The sequence below is a fragment of the Halyomorpha halys genome, unplaced genomic scaffold (genome assembly GCF_000696795.3).
Source record: "Halyomorpha halys isolate HHAL.00 unplaced genomic scaffold, Hhal_1.1 Scaffold486.1, whole genome shotgun sequence".
Taxonomy (NCBI): domain Eukaryota; kingdom Metazoa; phylum Arthropoda; class Insecta; order Hemiptera; family Pentatomidae; genus Halyomorpha; species Halyomorpha halys.
In genome coordinates, this window is record NW_027106528.1 from 105,863 (window position 1) to 125,102 (window position 19,240).

Consider the following 19,240-nt stretch of genomic DNA (forward strand, 5'->3'; position numbering starts at 1 on the left):
TGCTTCAAGAGCTTCTGCAAAACTGGAAGAGGCAAAGGATCTTCGTCATCTGAATCGGAATCCTCCGAGCTTATTGATATACATTAGGGAGTAGAATATAAACATAGAGTCATTGGGACCGGATGTTATTCGCGGAAAACAGTTGTTTACTGTTTCTTTTTTCGCGGCATTTTTCGTCCTTTGTCTTGCCACGGAAGAAAAAAAAATCATAGAACTGAATAAAATTTACTAATATGTACATATAGCTGGTCCAAACTTTCCTTCTTACAACTAAGTTTCGTATAAATGGATAATTACATATACATAATTCAGGGGTTTTTTGTAGGGGATTGAGAAGTTCTTCACATAACTGAATGTTTCGTATAAGTGAGTTTCGTATATATAAGTGAGACTTCACTGTATATATATAAAAGATGATCGTTAAATCCCAATAGATCCTCAAATATAGCAATAGTGAAACATCACAATCTCACAAAAGGAGATCATAACACAAAAAGAAGGCTATCCCAATGCAATTTCTGCTTAGTAGTCTTCCTATCTTAGTAAACACCCACTCCTGGTAGCCTTACTTATCTTTAGTTCGAAACAGACAATTATAGCGAGTAGTTTGGTCGATGTATGACATGTCACAATCTCACAAGAGGAGATCATAACAAAAAAGAAAGGATATATATACTTCCCCACCGAACCCCGGAGAGCGACGGTCCTACATCACTTTTGAAATATTAGCCTACCTAAAACGGGAAGAGGAAACTTTAAGATAGTTAAATCGAGCAACATTTAAAAAACGGCGTTTTTATTTTTCAATAGATATCATTGACTAAATTCCAAGGCGTGGGGGCGTTCCCACTCTGCTCGGAAATACTATTTGGAAACTACTAGAGTAAATTATTAATGGGAATAATAAGAGCAGAAAATTATTTACATTGTACTTGACAGTGATAATACTACCTGCTTACTTTTTTTTATAGTTTATTACTAACAGCTTAGAACCTATGCACTGTTTGGTTACACACTGACTTTAAGGCTAAAAATCAGTTAGCACCTCAGAAACCACCTTGTAAAGTGGTGGGAGGGAGGGGGAGGGCATTCTGGATCGCCTGATGTTAGTCAGTTTTCAGAAGACAATGGACATTCCCACGCTGTAAAATTTAGGACTACACCACTGCTAAATTCGTATGAAAACTAATCAGTTTATGGTGTCATTTTAGTTGACAGTAATCGCCGACATTTTTCTATGTAAATACCTCACACACTTTAGAAAAGTTGGGTTTTCATGTCAGAACACAAATGGACATGAATACACATCATGCATTAGTCCCTCAACAATTTTTAATAAATTCATATTTATGTTTTATTAAAAACGATTCCATGAGTATCAGCAAAAGCAGTATTAATATTATCTTGAGATTGATTTACACAAATTATGGCTGATGTAAACCCACCTTGATTTACCAAGTGGGCATTTGTCCAGAGCGCTAATTTTTGAGGGACAAGAAGAGTTTTAATTCGAAAAAAAAAAAATGAAAAGACAAAGTCTAACTTCTTCTTATAGTCCATTTAAAAATGTAAATAAATAATTTTTTTTCAACAGCACTGGATATATATATACATATTTTTTAATAGTAGATACAATTATTAATTATACATTTCAGCAAGAATGTATTTCCCAACAATGTTATTTCACTTCGCTTAAACATTATTTAATAAATGAGTAATCTAATAATAGACAAAATATAAACAGAAAATAAAGTCACTCTTTCTTTTTATATGATGAATTATAGCATCTACTTACTTAACATCTAGATTTAATTTACTCCTGATTCCAATATTTCTCCTTTTAGAAATTTGAAATGAATTTAAGCAATATAATCTGGGATCAAGCTCAGGCAGATTTTTCTTTCGTATAAGAATAGAATTACATGAAAGTACTAGAGTATCTATGTACAAATAATAGTATTACTGTATTTTTGTATTAAAAACAAAACATTTAAAATAAGGTTAGATAAAGTAGATATGAGTAACTTGTAATAACTAAGTACTTACCAAGAATATTGAATAATATTAAACTTGTTACTGTATTCAGTACAAATTCAGTGACTGAAATTATATATAAATGTATAATTTTTTTTTATGGTGATATTATCTTGTTTTTTAGTTTTTCTTCGGTTCTTTATAAATATTTTTTCTAATAATTAATAATAACTTGATATTGAAGATATTAGATGTAGCAATACAATGGTTATGATTATATTGGTATCATTGGCTTATATAACTGTTTGGTATATCCAAAAGCTTCATTTATGTATTGATACTTCTCGAAAAGAGAAAAATATGAATGAAAAACAAAACGCAGCTGATTCAGCCGTAGAAAATGAAAGAGAACACAATTCAGAAGCACTCCTTATGTGAATAATTGTTTTGAATGATTAACATGGTACACCTCTCATCCAACTCATTAAAATTCTTCTCTGGATATATTTTGGCATAGTTTTGATTGCCTTTTCTCGTGAAAACAAGTATAACCTTACTATGAAATGGGATAAGACTGGAAACTCAAATTTCCAGGTCACTGGAAAGTTTTATCATTACACTTCTAAATATTTGGTTAAAAGTAAATTTAAAATTAATGATAAAAAAGACTTGAGTTTGGTATCTAAACTAATTTTCTTTCAAAAATGCATCAAACTCCCTAAAACACCTATATACATAAACTCCAAGGACAACAACTGAAATTTAGATAAAACTTATTTTGCACTCGAAGACATTGGTAACAGTCTTGTACATTTATGGGTCCTCACTTTTAGTCAATAATAATATGTATAAAAGAATAAATAACAGTTTTTTTTCTTTTGTTTTGGGTTTTTTTTGTAAAGACTTTTGGATTCATTTCAAAATCTTCAGTGAGCCAGATGCTGTTATTAAATTTGAATATACTTGATATCAACCAAAAATAAAAAAAAAAGTCATTTCAATTTTTGTTTATAAATTTAAACTTTTTCATAACCATTTGAAATAAATCCTTCAAAATGTAAATTTTAATATAACAAAAAAAAATTACTTCAAATCAAATAATTTTAATCAGAATAAATAGTACAATAACATCTGTTCGTATAAATCATGTGACTGAGAAGCGAATAAACCAATCCTAAAGTGAATTTAGGTTTTACTCATTGAATATCTTAGTTTATCCTTAAAATGGACATCTTTTTATTCATTGTTTACATATATTTTACCACATTTTTTAAAGTTATTGATTGCACTGTAGATGTAAATCTAGCAGAACTAGAATACATTGCTAACCAATTAACTCCTATGGAATGTGAAAATCTAGATAAGTATTTACACTCCTCAACCTATGAAGTAACGAGTCAAACAAATTTTTTTTCATTTGGTGAAAGAACCTGTCTTGAAATTTTAATTCATTGGAATAGTTCTCCAAATGAAGGACTAGGTGAAACTCATAGTATTCTTTCACACCGACTCAAGCAGATTGGAAGAAAAGATTTAGCTGATTGGCTTAGTAACATTGTTTTCCAGCGTTTAAGCACAAAATTGAATAAAACAGTTCTGGCAAATCCATTTAAAGAAGTAATTGTTGAAACAAGTGAAATTCCTGAAGCTGAATCTAGTGGCAACAATTCAGACTTAAGTTTCTACCATGGAGAACCAGACTGGGAAACGTATGATACTGTTGCCATACTTGTAGCTTTCTTTCTGTTGATTGCTATAGTCATATTAATTTGTGAGCTCTGTGGATGTTGCAAGAGTTTTCAGAAGAAAAAGAAGAAAGTGAAAATTTCAAAAAACAAAAAATACAAGTTATTAACTGAAGAAGGTTCTTCAAGCTGTGAAGACAGTGCTGTTAAGTCTTAATTAAGATTTTTTTTTTAGATGTTAAAAGGTTTTTAGGCAAATTTAAGAAAAAATATATGTGAATTTACAATTTATTGACATTGTAAGCAAATGTAATTTTCACTTGAAACTAAGATAGGAATGAATTTCCTGAATGGTAACCTTAAACTATTTCAATAAATAGATACAATAAAAATCACTTAGAAAGGCACACACAACTTCATTTCCGATCAAACGGAAATAAACAAATCAATTCATGCCATCTCCATTTACTTTCCCAATAAAAATGATATTTCCTGCTTAGTTTGCAGAAGTGAAAAATGTGAATATGAAAATTGATACATTTTTTATATACATTAAACATGAATACTACAATTACACATCATCTGTGAGTTACTTTCCAATCAATGTAAAAACTGTATACTATGTACATAGATTTATTTATAAGACAAATATAATTGAAGGTGGCTTGCACCTATGTTCCCAATATCCAACAGACTTTGTTTGTAGGTCGAAAGTTACAATCATTTAAGTTTCTTATGCTAGACCGATATCAGCAAATACAATAGGTCACAATACATACTCAATACAAAAACATTGTTTTTTTTTTCAAAAATATTTCCAAACTTATGTATTTTCAAAAAGGACATAGCCAAGACTGGCTCCAAATCTTTATAATATATACAAAACAGAGTATATAAGTAAGCAAATGCTTATAACAATATTATAAATTCCATGATGGTAAGATATGATATAAATACAAGTATTTATTTTATACACACTATAGTAATACAAGATTGTTTCAATTGAACAACAATTCTTGGAAACAAGAACAAATAATAACATTTCTAAAATGCAAATATATAGTTTGATAAACTGAGCATATGTAGAATGACATTTATTCGAAATGTATTATCACCAAAAAATTTAAAAAAAAACAAACAATAAATTAGGAAATCAAGACATCAAACATTACTCCTGTTTTTCAACAATTTCCATTCTAAAACTCCTTCAGACATTTAATTTTCCTATGAGTAATTTGCTAAAGATTTAATTAAATATATTATAATTTACTCAATAGGAATAAACTAATTCATCAGGAACTTATATCTAAAAGCCTCAAGCTATGAAATATGTACCAATTTATGAATATTTGCATTTAATTTTGTGTCATCTTGACACACAAAAATATCCCACAGCTCATTTACGTAAAGCATCATCAAAAAGCCTACAGTTTGGTAGGTTAAAAGTTTTCTTCTAACTTACAAAATAGGCACCATTATAAGAAATGTCTCATATCACTAAACAAGTAACTGAGAAAACTAATTACAGAGTAAAAAGTGTGAAAATATTTTGTTACAAAGTTCTGAAAAATTTAAATCTATATATAAATATAGTAGAATAAAATCATTTGTGCTTTATACAATTTAAGTACAAGTTTTGAAAATCATCGACGAAAATGAGCGTACAGTGGTTTAGTTTTATTCATTAATCATATTCAGTTTCTTCAGAAAGAAATATGTTACGGTTAACAATCCCTAATCCACAACAAATGTAGAAATATATTATAGCAATTGTTTAAAATTTGAAATTGCTTATTCCTATTATATATTTACATAGTATCAATATTCATTAAGAAATCTACAATATCAATTTCATTGATCACCCTATCCTTATTTATTTTTTTTTTTTTATAAATAATTTCATAAATTCCATTAAAATTAATTCATCTTAGTTACAATAAATATCAACAAATGTCCAAAATAACTTAATTAAATCGTCTTTATCTCTAAATTCGTTCGAACCAAATTAGTCACTAGGTGGGCAATATGAGTCGTTTTGGACCCAACCCAGAAAAATAGTGTTCTGATTTGAGGAATAAATCCATTCTCATGAACACTTAACATCCAAATGGAACGGATCTAATTGACATCAACATTGGCCAAGTTTTCCTGAAGCACGTGGTGACCCACGTACACCATAGCTACTACGTTAGCAGCTTGAAGAACATTATTGCCAATGAGATGTTTACAAAAAGAACAAGCATCACTAACTGTTGTCTTGAAAACCATTCCTGAAAAAAAAAAAAAGCAAGGATAAATTTAATAAAAAAATAGTTGTATTATTTTAGTCCACTTAAATTGATAATTTATATATTGTAGAAATAAATGTCTTAGCCCACTCGGCGAGAAGAATGTTGAACATAACATTATTTAAATTTTTTTTTTTTATGAAGTGACATATGTTTTGTCTTTCGACATTTGTTCCCATCTGTATTAGTTATCACAAACTTTCATAATATGCGATCTACCAAAGTCTGTAACAATTAAAACTGGTAGGAAAAGATCTCTAAAGACAAATGAAACGTTATTATATTAAATAAAAAATCTAAAAAGCCATTATATCCAACATTCGTTCATTCAGGCATTATATTTAAAGCACAAAATTTTTTTATCACTAAGTAATCATCGTGATGTGCTATGAATAGCAAGATTCTTCTTTAGTATGAGAGCATAAACAACTAAGACATTCGCATTATTAAGTTAATTAATAAATATAATCTGTTTGCAAATCATAAACATTTAAAAATAAAATGACTAAAGTAACAATCATTAAGTCATTAAAGTTTTAAGGACAAAAGAAAAAACACAAAATATTTGACAAATATTGATCGAAGGCTGGTACCATTGAAAAGAATGGGGGAGGAAATAGCCTGAGTTTCAAGAATTTTGCAGCCAAACTATGTGTATAGTGTACAAAAAGCTGATGATACAAGTTTAGAAGCAGATCAAATCTAACGAATATAATGAGTTATATAGGGATTGGAAAAAGGGATTAACAGAGTTTAGTAGCATTGCAGGATTTTCAATGATTAATTTTAAATGTTTAGACATTTTTTCTATTATTGTGTCAAAAGAAAAGCAAAGATATTGATTCAAAGAAAAAAATGGTGCTAAACCATTGCTTTTGAAGTTTTGGGATTTAATAAGAACTTAGTAATGGGATAATTCAATTTACAGAACTATTAAAAATCATAAATTGGATCCAATAACTATTGATATATCTTTTTTTTTTCTTTATTTGGCAATATTACATTCTGTCATAATTTCAAGTGATGGTAATACAAGAGAGCACATTCACAATATATTTAGAGATGATCTATCTGAATAATAAAAACTGAAATAAAACAACTGATTCCATTAGATCCAAAAGATAAAATATCTAAAATGGTGATTTTGAGAAAATCAAACCAGATATCACACATCCAGAATGAAAGAAACACAAATCAAAATTTTTAAGGTTGAACCCTTAACATCCAAGGTATTAGACAATAGATACACAATAGATGTTCCACCAGCAACATGTGTTACAGGAAATACTCAGGGAGAGGGCTTTTATACCGAACTAAGCCTGTGTTTAATGTTCGATATAAAAACTTTTTTTTTATTTGTACCACATTCATTGCGGATGTGGGATATGTAGTTTAGTAATATTTATAACACAAGCTAATATCTGTTTTCTTTAAATTTGACATTGTATATGCTGACGAGAAATAACCTCCATAACAAAAAAAAACTTCCAAAAACCTTTAAGACATTTAAATATCATTTTCAATAAAATACCATCTAATTCCTTTTGGAATGGACCTCCACAATTGTACTTCAAAGATATGAAACAGTTTTTGAGTTAAATTAATAATCTTAGAAATTAAATTTTTATATAATTATGACCAATTTTATTTATTTGCATATTTCCACATAATCGTGTTAATATCTTGCCTGTTTATGTTTCTATATTAAAATATTGTGTAATTTCTAGCTTTTGATAATTTAAAGTTTAAAAACCACAAATATTTGTGCTTTAAATTATAGGAATTATTGTGCAAATACAAATTAATGAATTTATTAAATAATCAAAAACCAATAAACATCATGAATAAAACAATATAGTCAACTCTTGACTATCTGTGAAATGATTTATTCCAGGTGGCATAAATGAAAAAATATATAGTCGTTTTGTTTTAACTTGCAATAGAAAAAAGATAATCAACAAAGAATTAAACATATGAGGAACCAGATACAGTATGAACGGGTGTATGAAATTCCAGGGAAAAATAATTTTATTTTACCAGATTATGTAATGAGTGCTAAGATAAAGAATTTTTTTTAGACTCCTCGGTGTATAACAGAAAGTTGATACTTACTCAGAATGGATATAAAAATACATAATTTAGTGTAACAGTCCATTAGGTGATGGATTTATAGAGTGATTGATACAAACCCCCAGAAGGAATTCTTTTCAAAGTTTCTATACTATAATATGAATTTTTATATATAAATAAAGTCATTGTCTAGAATATAAGGGAAGCAACTAAATTGCTTCATACTAACCTTTACATGTGGACTGACAAGATAGAGAAGAGGATTTGCTCGAAGTTTTTCCGATTCTTCTTGCATTTTTCTTAGTTCTTCCCTCCTCGCAGAGCTCAGTACAGACACCTCTTCCCTAGACATAGCTTCACCAACTTTAGGATAACCTTGTACATCTGGGAGACTTTTCTTCCTCTGGAGATTTGTTGTCACAGGAATACTCTAAAAATATATAATTCCAAAATAATTATAAAAATAGGTTTGTTTTGATTATGATTAGGTTAAAAACAAAAGTATGAAGGGAAATATTTTTAAATTGGCTATAAAATTTTCAATTTAATCCCTAATATGAAATATTATTTTTAAAAAAAATAAAGCAATAAAATGCTTTTTAGTTGGGAGCAGAAAACATGGCAAGGTTTGTGTTACAACACTTTTTCAAAATTTGTTTCCTTCAATTTTTATTTATATTTAATTGGTATGTTGCCAGTAGTTTGTAGTCCAAACCTCTTAGATTCTATTTATTTCTATTTACCCCTATCTATACATACATTTTATAAATTAGCATAGTAAATAAAAACTTCTTTAATATTTTTTTTTTACACAATATAGAAAAACGTTATAACAATTATATTATTAATTATGATATTGAAAGTATATAATTACTTTTATTAAACTGGAATTAGTTTTAAAATAAATTATAAAACTTTAACAGCCTCTCTATAAATTATTATTATTTATGTAAATTATTTTTCTTTTTTACATTTACCAACCTCATAATACTTATTCTTTTATGTTTTTCTTATACTTTAAAATTAATAATATGTCATGGAGGTATGATAGCCAACAAAAAAGTAGTCTTTATATATATAATAAATGGTTTTAATTTAGTATTATTAATTTTTAAAAATACGATAACAGAAATCTTTCTAAAAATCTATAAACATGAATTTCTTTATTCATATTAAATCACTTAATAAAGTATATTACATTGCTGTTAAGATTAGTTGTTAATAATTAATTAGTCATGTTGAAAATAGTCACATCAAACTGATAATAACTTGAAAATAAAGGATGGATTATTTTTAGGCAAAATAGAATGAGTCATTTATAGTATTCCCAATAGCTTCAGATATGGTTGGCTGGTTCGAGATTGTCTAAATATACACCTCATCTACTATTGGAATTAAGATTCTCCAACTGGAGGGGGCAATGTCAGGTTATAATTGGTACAAGGTTAGGCTACCTCTATGGGAGGAGTGTTAATCCAGCTCTCACTCGCCCTCCTGGCCATGAGGGCTGGCGAGAACATCAGTTCTTCCTCCTCTTCATCTTCACACTCCCCAGACCAGAACATTTCGATGGTAATGTTCACTGTCAACTACCTGAATATAGATACAACCCTCCCCACCCCTACTTCATGGGCATCTCTTCCCCCTCCTGGGCTGTGCCTAATGCCAAATCTTGTTAAATTTAGAATAACACGCTGATGTTTCCTTAAAATAAGGAAACAAACAAGTAATTCATTTTCATAATGTATGGTATAAATTACAACTATTTATTTTATTGATTACAAGATTTATTTATTGAATGCAGATAAAAGTTAGAGATTTTCTTTATCACACCGATTTCTGTATAATTGCTATTCCAATAACAGAATTTTAAATTAGGAATTTTAAAATTGGAGTTGGCACTGCTTTAGGTTTTGAATCCTGTATTGTACACCATGGGCAATTGAGAATTGTTAGATGGAAAAAATAAGAGGCAATTTCAAATTATGAAGAATGCCATTGATTTTAGGAAACGGATGTAATTTTTTAGAAAGTATACAAACAAATAAAAATTAATTTTAAAATCAAAACTCCTGTTTTTTAAAAAATGTATTACTTCCAAACAGTATTATCAAATGTCTCTTCATTACCAAAAGGGTTAGTGATATGAATATTACATAATATGTAATATTCATAAGTATTAGTTTAAAGTATTTTACAAATACTTTAGTAAATTAATTTTTAATATTGAAAATAAATGATAAACAAAATAACTTTTGAAAATAATAGATTAAATATTTTGTTTCTATAACTGAATTGGACAAAGTTTTACAATTATGTTGTTTACAACAAGTCAAGTTTAATATTTAATTATCTTGTAAATTACCACTTAATTAAAACAGCAAAGAATAACAGTTTTGCATTTGTAGACTTGTTCATCAAAACAAGACATCAGGAATAATTTCATTCAATAGAAGACTATCTATGTGAAAAAAAATTAAATTATATTGGACTGCACGAGCTTGGATGGATGAAGTGCCTCATATTCTAGCATAATTAAAATAGCAAAATAATTTTTGTTGTTAGTAAATATACGCTATTTTAGATAAATATAATTTAGCACAATATGGAAAATATTCCCAATTTTTTTTTAAAAAAACATCATTGTTTATTAGATAACAGAAAATTAAAATTTGTTGTCGTCTTTAACTTATTTTTTCAGACTAATTTTTTTATTAAAAATACCAAATATTTGTTGTAATTTTGTTAAATAATGAAAAACATTCAATTGCTTTACTATTTAATTCAAGTCAATGCAGGCAATTTGTTTTTACAATAGTATACCTAATCATAATATTTGAATAATTTAAAAACCTTCTTTAAAATCTTTATTATAAATGATATGTTCATTTTTTTCATTGTTTAAAGCAAAATATTGTAGTCAAATTTTAACATTTCCAGCAGGTAATTGAAAATTAGAAGACCCTATAGTTGGAAGAGTTGGAAAATTTATGATTAACGAACTACAAACTGGGAAGAATGTGGTAAAACAATTTACTTATTTACTAGGAAGAGTAACTAAGATTTAAAACTGATAAACTGATTTGAGTTTAGAAATTGAGGTAATGTAAAATAAAATAAAATGATTGTTGTCAAGAGTCAACAACCACAACAGGTAAGAGAAATGATCCCAATAATTTAATAAATGGTTCCGTGGAAACTGCAGTCTCAATGGAAACGAGAGGGCAGATCATAGGGGCTGGCTAAGGAGGGAGTTCATAGTTCTACTGTTTCCTTAGTCTCCAAATACATTCTGTTCTCATGACTATTTATTCATTTATAGATGACACCATTAAATTTGATTAAATATATGGTTTATTAGCAATAAGAACTAAAAAAGATGAAACTTGGACTTTTTTGGGATGCTACTAAAGAGCAATGACATAAAAGGGGATATTCATGCTTTGCTTGAATATGGTACATTTGACAAAAAAATGACATTACTTTATATTTGACACATTCTGTACATTGTACCACTGACTTTATGACAATTCTGCTAGCTTTGGGATAGTGTGAAGAGGTACAAAAGTAGAGAATGAAACCCCTGTCTACAGCTAATATCTTTGGAACAAGTCCATTAATAATTATTTTTTTTACATGCTAAAATTCAAGCAAAGGATAGATATGACTAATCCAGAGAAGTTGATAAGGTGGAATCACTGTTTGGCCTGAATATACTGCTCTGTGCATCTAATCAGAGACATAAAATTAAAAAGTTAAATAGTCCTCCATATTATTTTTACCAATTTTAAGTCCTCTAATTAATGTAAAATCAAATAAATAAACAAAGAGAAATTTATTGACAGTAGTAACATATGTATATTGACTTATATAAACCCCTACTGTATTAAACTCCTGTACCACTGATAGTAGTACAATTAAGAACCCACTAGATATTTCCACATAGAAAAACTCATTATATAATCTAACCTTGGGAACTGGCTCTTTTTTCTGGGGAGTAACATAAAGCGATTCGGTTCTTTTAGGCTGACTGGCAGATGGAATAATGTCTTGCCCAAGTCCACGTTTTCTCATAATCACATCTTCAAAAGGTGGTGGTGTCGGGTTAACAGCTGCACCCACCACAGATCCGTTTCCAGTAGCCGGGGTTCCAGCCCTTACAGAAGTTGGAGTACTTCCTCTAATTAAATTAGTAGATGGAGGCATGGGGTTTGGTGTACCTGAAAAGAATTAATGAAAAGTTAAAATACATGAAAAACACTCAGGATAAGTCTTGATAATATATAACTCAAAGTGTTTTTCTTTCTTTTCAGTTTCAAGCTCATGAGAGAATATAATTCGTTGTAGGAAGTGTCACTTACATGTAATGCTCTACATACTATCTCACAACCCATTAGTTTAATAATTTGAATTAGCCTTCTTGAGTGGTTCATGGACTATATTCACTAGTTGCATACAATTTTAATTAAATTGTTTCAAAATATTTTCTATACGATTGGTTAATGATGATTTCAAGTTAAAAATTTTCAACTTCAACGTTTTCATGAGACTAACACTAATCAATAATGCTGCATTTTAAAATTATTACAGTGATCTAGGATCAATTCTATGAAAATTCAGGTGACAATGAAATTGAAATTGTTATAGTTTCAAGTAATTTCGCTTCAATCCTTTAGTATTTATTGACTTGATTTCTTTATTTCGCACACTAACTTTACTGTTTTTTTAAAATAACATTTCAGGAATTATTTTAGAAGAACTAGTATTATATTCATCCTTCTCATTAAAAATAAAAATTATTAAAGGAGGAGTAATCACTTTTTTTTTATTACAAATGACCTCTAGGGCCAAATTGTAAACAATAAAAATAAAATTATGCTAAGTGAGAAATAAAAAGTATTCATAAGTAAAATAGGTGAGCTATTATTCTTCTCTCACTGTTATTAGAAAAATTAGAACTGCTTATAAACAACCAAGCTAGTGGAAATAGACCACAATATATGTTCCAATAATTCTTTCACCTTAGTTGCCAAGTTTAAGAACTACTTTCAGAACAATGCTGTCTTCATTCCTGGTGAAAGAAATAGAAAATGATAATGAACTTCCTTTCAATATCACTTTAATAGAACTGACATACAAGCATGTGTCAGAACCCTAAGTAACCAATAACAGTAATAAGGAAAAGCAATTCGACAGCTTCTTGGCTAAAAACAATAAATTGATTATTAAAAAAAAAAAATGTATATCACTTCAAAAAATATTGTTAAGTAAAAACAGTCTAAGGCAAGAAAATTAATATTTTTTATCCCAATATAATTATAGTGTTTTCTGTGATTTCAATGCTTTTTATTTATTTATTTTTTAAATTTTAGTAAATACATAACCTAAAAGTTAATAAGTTTTTGCTGCTATTTATAAATAAAAATTTTACTACACACTTTTTTCTTTCTTAATTTCAAAAATATAGTAGCAATAGTGTTGAATGGTTGCTCAGGACCACAACATTTATGAATAGCTAATAAAACCCAACAAAGGTAGTATATTCTATGACTGCTATGGCATGTTAAATATATTATTAAAATTTTAAATGATTTTTATTGAAAGTTAATATCATCACCTCCTCGAACGACAGCAGACGGTGTGACAGGAGTAACTCCCCTTACAACTGATGGTGCTCTTGAACCTGGAGACTCTACTTTGTCTACTGAGGACTGCCTGGATGGGCCCATTTTTCTACTGTATCTATCAACGCTACTGTCTCTGCTTGGCGGCCTCTTGTAATGATCAAAATGATCGCTCATAGCCTGTAATAATGTGATAAAACAATTTAATTTTTTAAATTATAAGAAGTGTAAGAATAAGAACAAAAAAAGAAAATTAAGGCATTTATATTACTCAGGTCGTCTTGTAAATGATGGAAAATATTTAAAAAGGATACTGTAGACAAAACAAGCAACAAATAAGTTCACATAGACCCTGGTCTGATTCCACAAAGAAAAAAATTAATGTTTTTTTTTTTTTTTAAACAAGTCACTTAATTTTAATAGGAAGTGATGCCTCAAAAACTATTAAAGTTAGTTAATTCTAGACAGTGTTATAGTAAACTAGAATAAAATTTCTTCAAATGTAAGGAGAATTTTCTTATTTAAAACCATTTCAGGGGGCTAAATATAGAAAAGTTTTTCATAAACTCATTAATTAACTGTACTTTCACCAAAAAAATTACAAATTACTTAGATAAGAAAATTTAATCAAAGTAGTTATTGTTGGTAGTAATGATTTATCTTACAAAAAACAAGACTCATTTAAAGAAACACAAAACCTAAATTTTCAGTTATTTGATGTGGAATCAAACAACCATAGCGTATATGAATTTTTTTCCTCCTCTTGAGACCTACTATCACCTCTTAAAATATTTCCCATCCTTTAGGGAACACCCTCTGCAGCTTTTCAAAGGAAGAGAACTTCTAGAGAATATTTAATTTATAAGTGGATTTTTTTGTTGTTGTTTAGAACAGGTATAAACATAACTTAAAAACAATCACTGGGTATTTTGTATATATTTCTATTAATTCACTTTTGATTTTTTCTATTATCTTGCAAATATAATCCAAGACTTGGGGGAGAAAGACGTGTACATTCTGGTTATACATCTCTCAACTCAGATCTCTGTTTTAAAATGGTTCCTACAGATTTGAAGTTTTCTTTTCAAATAAATGCGATGCAACATTTCCAAAATTTTATACTCCTGGAATTTCAAGTACTTGTAAACTCTAAAGGAATTAGTTTTTTTTTTAGGAGCAAAAACTAATTGAATACAAAAATTAATTTAAGATAATAATTGAGATAATTAACTTTAAACAAAAAGTCTTACAATTACTAATAATTGTTTTATACAGACTTATAAAAGAAAAGATGAATGAGTGAATATTGCAGATAGAGATAATATTTTTAAACCTTATTATACTTAATGCCAATAATGAAATAATTCGTAAATTATACGAGAACTATAGAACTTAATTAGAACTTTTTAATGCAAAAATACTAGTAATTATGATCAAATGTTCACTGTTTTTGAATATTATTTTTAAAAATCCAACTTAAACAACATGCCAAGGCTTTGGCTGATTGAAGATTGATTTCCCTGTTTCATAGCATTGATTATTCCAAGGGATAAAATAAACTGTCCCTCTTTATCTTTCCTTCCACGATACTATCCAATTAAGAATTATAGTTTAATGAAATTTTGAGAAGTATAGTTAAAGCAAAAATTCAAGAAGACAAGTATTAATCATTTGGTTACTATTTAATGAGAGAATTGAATCTTATTAATTTTCAGGGATTATTTTTCAATTGACTCCAAGAGAAAAGCTTATAGGTTTTGCCAATTATTACAGTCATTAGTATGAAAGTATTGCAATATTTTATCAACAGTTGTCTTTATAATTGATACTATAAACATTGTTTCAATAAAAACGTTTGAGTAGCTTAGAAGAATAAGTGGTCCTTGGAAAGAGGGAGAAATAACAATGCCTATAAAGGCTGAAAATATTCTCATTTTAAATTACTTAATTAGACTCAGGGGTCCTTCAAGATGAAAACTAAGCATGATCTCAAAGTGTTTTTATTTAATCAACAACCATAATTCATAACATTATTATTAATATATTAACAATTATATTTTAATCTAAAAAAAAAAACACAAACAGTTATGGCGGTTCTTTTGATGGGAAGGATTTTTATGATTAATTTATTTATTTATTAAATAATAAAATATCAAATTCTAAGCAACAGAATTAAAATGTTGCCCAGTTAGGAAAAAAAAGTCTGTAGTGAAGACACAAAATCTTCATTTGTTTTAAACATAACATCTCTCTATATATAAAAGAGAGCTGTCCAATCTTTGCCCTCCACAGACTTGGTTATTAGTGAACCAATACGTGGTTTTTTTTTTCTATATGTTGCATTTTGCCATGAGAAGGTTAAAAGATGAAATCCCGAAATTTTTGTGTAGAAAAAAAGTTATGAACAAAATTAAGCGTAAGACACAGTAAAGTAGGTAAAAAAAAAATTGTTTTTTGGTAAAACGAAATCATATTCGTTTTTAGGATTGTCCTAAAGTAATAAATACCATTTTTAGAAGAAATTAACAATCATAAATTTTTCACCTCGGTTCAATCCGGGCATTTTTTTTTTTCTCGGCGCCTATTTTTCACATAATCATTCATAACTACTCTCCGTTTTATCTGATTCTTACGTTAATAGAACTGTTGGAAAGCCGAATGTCTGCTCTTTCAGCATACATAGACAAAAGTTATATTTGATGCTTTTTTGAGGGCAAAATGTGGGTTTCAAATGAGGGGAAAAAATTTTCACGTTTTATTTTATATCTTCGGTTCTAATTTGTTTAAAAATACCCAGTTCTTGTCCTTTGGTGCAGTTTATAGAGTCCTAAATCACTGCCGAGTTTGGTGAAGAAAGATTGAGTAATATTGAAGTTTTTTAGATTTTAAAAAGAAACAGGAGGTTAGCTAGTATTCGAGTAGGGCGAAAATTTCGGACTAAAAAATTTTATTTTTCGATTTTTCCTACAATTCGTATTTAACGGTTTCTCGAGGTGCTGCAAATGAATATGAAATTTGTTTCACTCCTAAAAAATCTTTTACCACACTCTCGTAGGTAGATCGGTATCAATGTTTTCAATATTTTGAAAATTTTGAGCCACAGGGAGGGCTTTTAACTAGGTAGCATATACACGAAAATATATTATATTATAAAATGGCCTAAAAGAAGAAAAAAAATCACCTTTAACAATTATTAACGATGATGCGGAAAAGTTAATCGCTATCAAATACGTTGCCATAGTTATCGTTTTATCACATCATCTATGTATGTATATATATTATTACTGGACCGATTTACGTGCAGTTTTTTTTTTTTTTTTAAAGATACTAATTTTCACACCAAAAAATCTTTTACCACACTTTTATAAGTCAATCGGTCTGTTTACGAGCAGTTGGTTTCTAAATGTTCCCTTCCGCCATGGAAAGGTTAGAAGATAATGAAATCTACAAATTCTCAAGTAGAAAAAATTGTATGAACAAAATTAAGCGTTTTTTTCATGGTTATTGTATACCAATCGATTCATGTCTTTCCGAAAAATAAAAATAAAGTATTCAATAATATAATCTATATACATCCTAAAATATAACAATAGCGAATCATTGCCGGGTCAACTAGTTAATAAATAAAAAAAGCTAATGAGAAATGACTAGGCCATCTAAAGATTAACCTAAGTATCATTCACCAAGACATAATTTGCAGTATTCAGGAAGATATACATAGGTATATGAAATGTTATGTTTAAATGAGTTGATATGGTCTTTTTTTTTAATAAGTATTAGATTTTTTCTATTTCATATTTATTTATTTTTATTTTTTATAATTTAACAATTTAAAATTAAGTATGAATTAATAACCATGAGTCTTATTTGATCCAAGTTATGAAGAATATTTAATATTATAAAGGAAATGATTATATTTGGCACAGGAATAGTATTTAATAAGTGATACTTGGCAGTTGATTTGTAATTTACCTGTTGGAAATTGTATGAAGGCGATTCACCAGTAAGCTGCTTCGAGTTCCTTCGTATCGTCGCTCGGGGTTGTAGGTTTGGTTGTTGAGGTTGTTCATTCTGTACAACATCCTTATCATGCGGGGGTTGAGGGGTTGGTGGGGTCACCATATGATGGTAGTTCTCTTGAGGTTCCACATTAATACCGGGGTTGTGAACTGTTGCATTTGTCAAGTGTGAAGGATATCCTTGTTGAGGAGGTTGCTGTTGTGGAAGATGTCCTTTATTATCTACCTGCTGAGTAGGAAGTTGGGGTCTGTTGTCGTATGGTAACTGAACATGAGGTTTGTTCTCATAGGGCGGTAGAGATGGTGCTTTATTAGCAACAGGGGGAGCTGAGGAAGGAGTATTCGGGAGGCTTGTTTCTCGGCTTAACGAGGGTGCTTTCTGATTTGGAGGTAGTCTTACTTTGGCATCCTCTACAGATGAAGATTTATATTTTTGAACTCCCCGGTTCCTTAGTTTTTCTAATCCTGAAAACAGTGCTATTTTTTAATTTTATTTCTCTGAACTAAAAACGATAGATTCTTTCAATTAATAATTTACTAATTACAAGTTTCCATAAATTTGATAGAACCAGTTTCCTTATTTGATCTTAAAAGAATAAACAGTTCCAGCTTTATTTAAGAAATCAATATTATTTAAAACAAATAAATGGTATTTTATATTTGTCAGAAATTTGGTATACATAAAAATATATGTATATTTTTCAGAGTTGGGCAAATATTATTCGAATAACGAGAGACAACTTTTTTATTCGTGAACTATCTACTCAAATAATCAATTATTCGTACAAAAACATATGATCAACAATCCGAATACTTTTTTATTCGTCATTATTTTACACGAATAATCAATTATTCGTACAAAAACATATGATCAACAATCCGAATACTTTTTTATTCGTCATTAGTTTACACGAATAATCAATTATTCGTACAAAACATATGATTAACCATCTGATTCTTTTTTATTATAATTCTTTTTATTTATTTTTATAATCAATTATTCGGGCCAAACAATTCGAATAACCATTTGAATACTTTTATATTCGTCCATTTTATAGAAAAATAATCTCTTATTCGAAAAAATTAAATTATTAACCATCCGAATGCGTTTGTATTTGAATAAAGACGACAATTTTTGTCTTACAGCTATACATAGATATATTTTATGATCGCGTTTAGATTAATTTTAAATTTTCTGATTTCTAACATATAAGGGTCCATTTTTATGTTTCAATATATACCAAAAATGAAAATGCTATTGATTTTATGATCACGTATAGATTTAATTATCGCGTTTCGATTTGTTTTAACTTTCTTGATCCCGAACATGATAGGGTCACTTTATATATTTTGAGATATGTAGAATATAAAAGTACTATCGATTTTAGTATCGCGTATCGATTTATTTTTACTTTTTTATTTCTAACACATAGGGGCCAATTTTTAGGTTTTCGGATATGCAGAATATGAAAATGCTTTTTTATTCGAATATTTAAAATACTATTTCAATCGAATAAAAAATTAGTCGAATGAAAAATTATTCAAATACAAAATTAGTCGAATAAATATTATTCGAATAA

At 28.5% G+C, this 19,240-nt stretch overlaps 1 protein-coding gene across 3 annotated transcripts in view; it reads right to left on the reverse strand.

Moving 5' to 3' along the window:
• Nucleotides 1-3,931: 3,931 nt before the first annotated feature.
• Nucleotides 3,932-19,240, reverse strand: part of jp (junctophilin) — a 282,722-nt gene continuing 267,413 nt past the window's right edge. Inside the window, exons 7-11 of one of the 3 annotated variants that reach the window (XM_067044870.1) lie at nucleotides 17,614-18,125; nucleotides 13,635-13,821; nucleotides 11,987-12,237; nucleotides 8,247-8,447; nucleotides 3,932-5,929 (exon numbers count right to left, since the gene is read on the reverse strand). In XM_067044870.1, coding sequence (XP_066900971.1) covers nucleotides 5,843-5,929; nucleotides 8,247-8,447; nucleotides 11,987-12,237; nucleotides 13,635-13,821; nucleotides 17,614-18,125 — 1,238 coding nt within the window. In that variant the 3' untranslated portion in view covers nucleotides 3,932-5,842. Of the gene's footprint in view, nucleotides 5,930-8,246; nucleotides 8,448-9,471; nucleotides 9,627-11,986; nucleotides 12,238-13,634; nucleotides 13,822-17,613; nucleotides 18,138-19,240 lie in introns of those variants that run through there. The other 2 variants (XM_067044869.1, XM_014424967.3) reach the window with 2 other exon arrangements.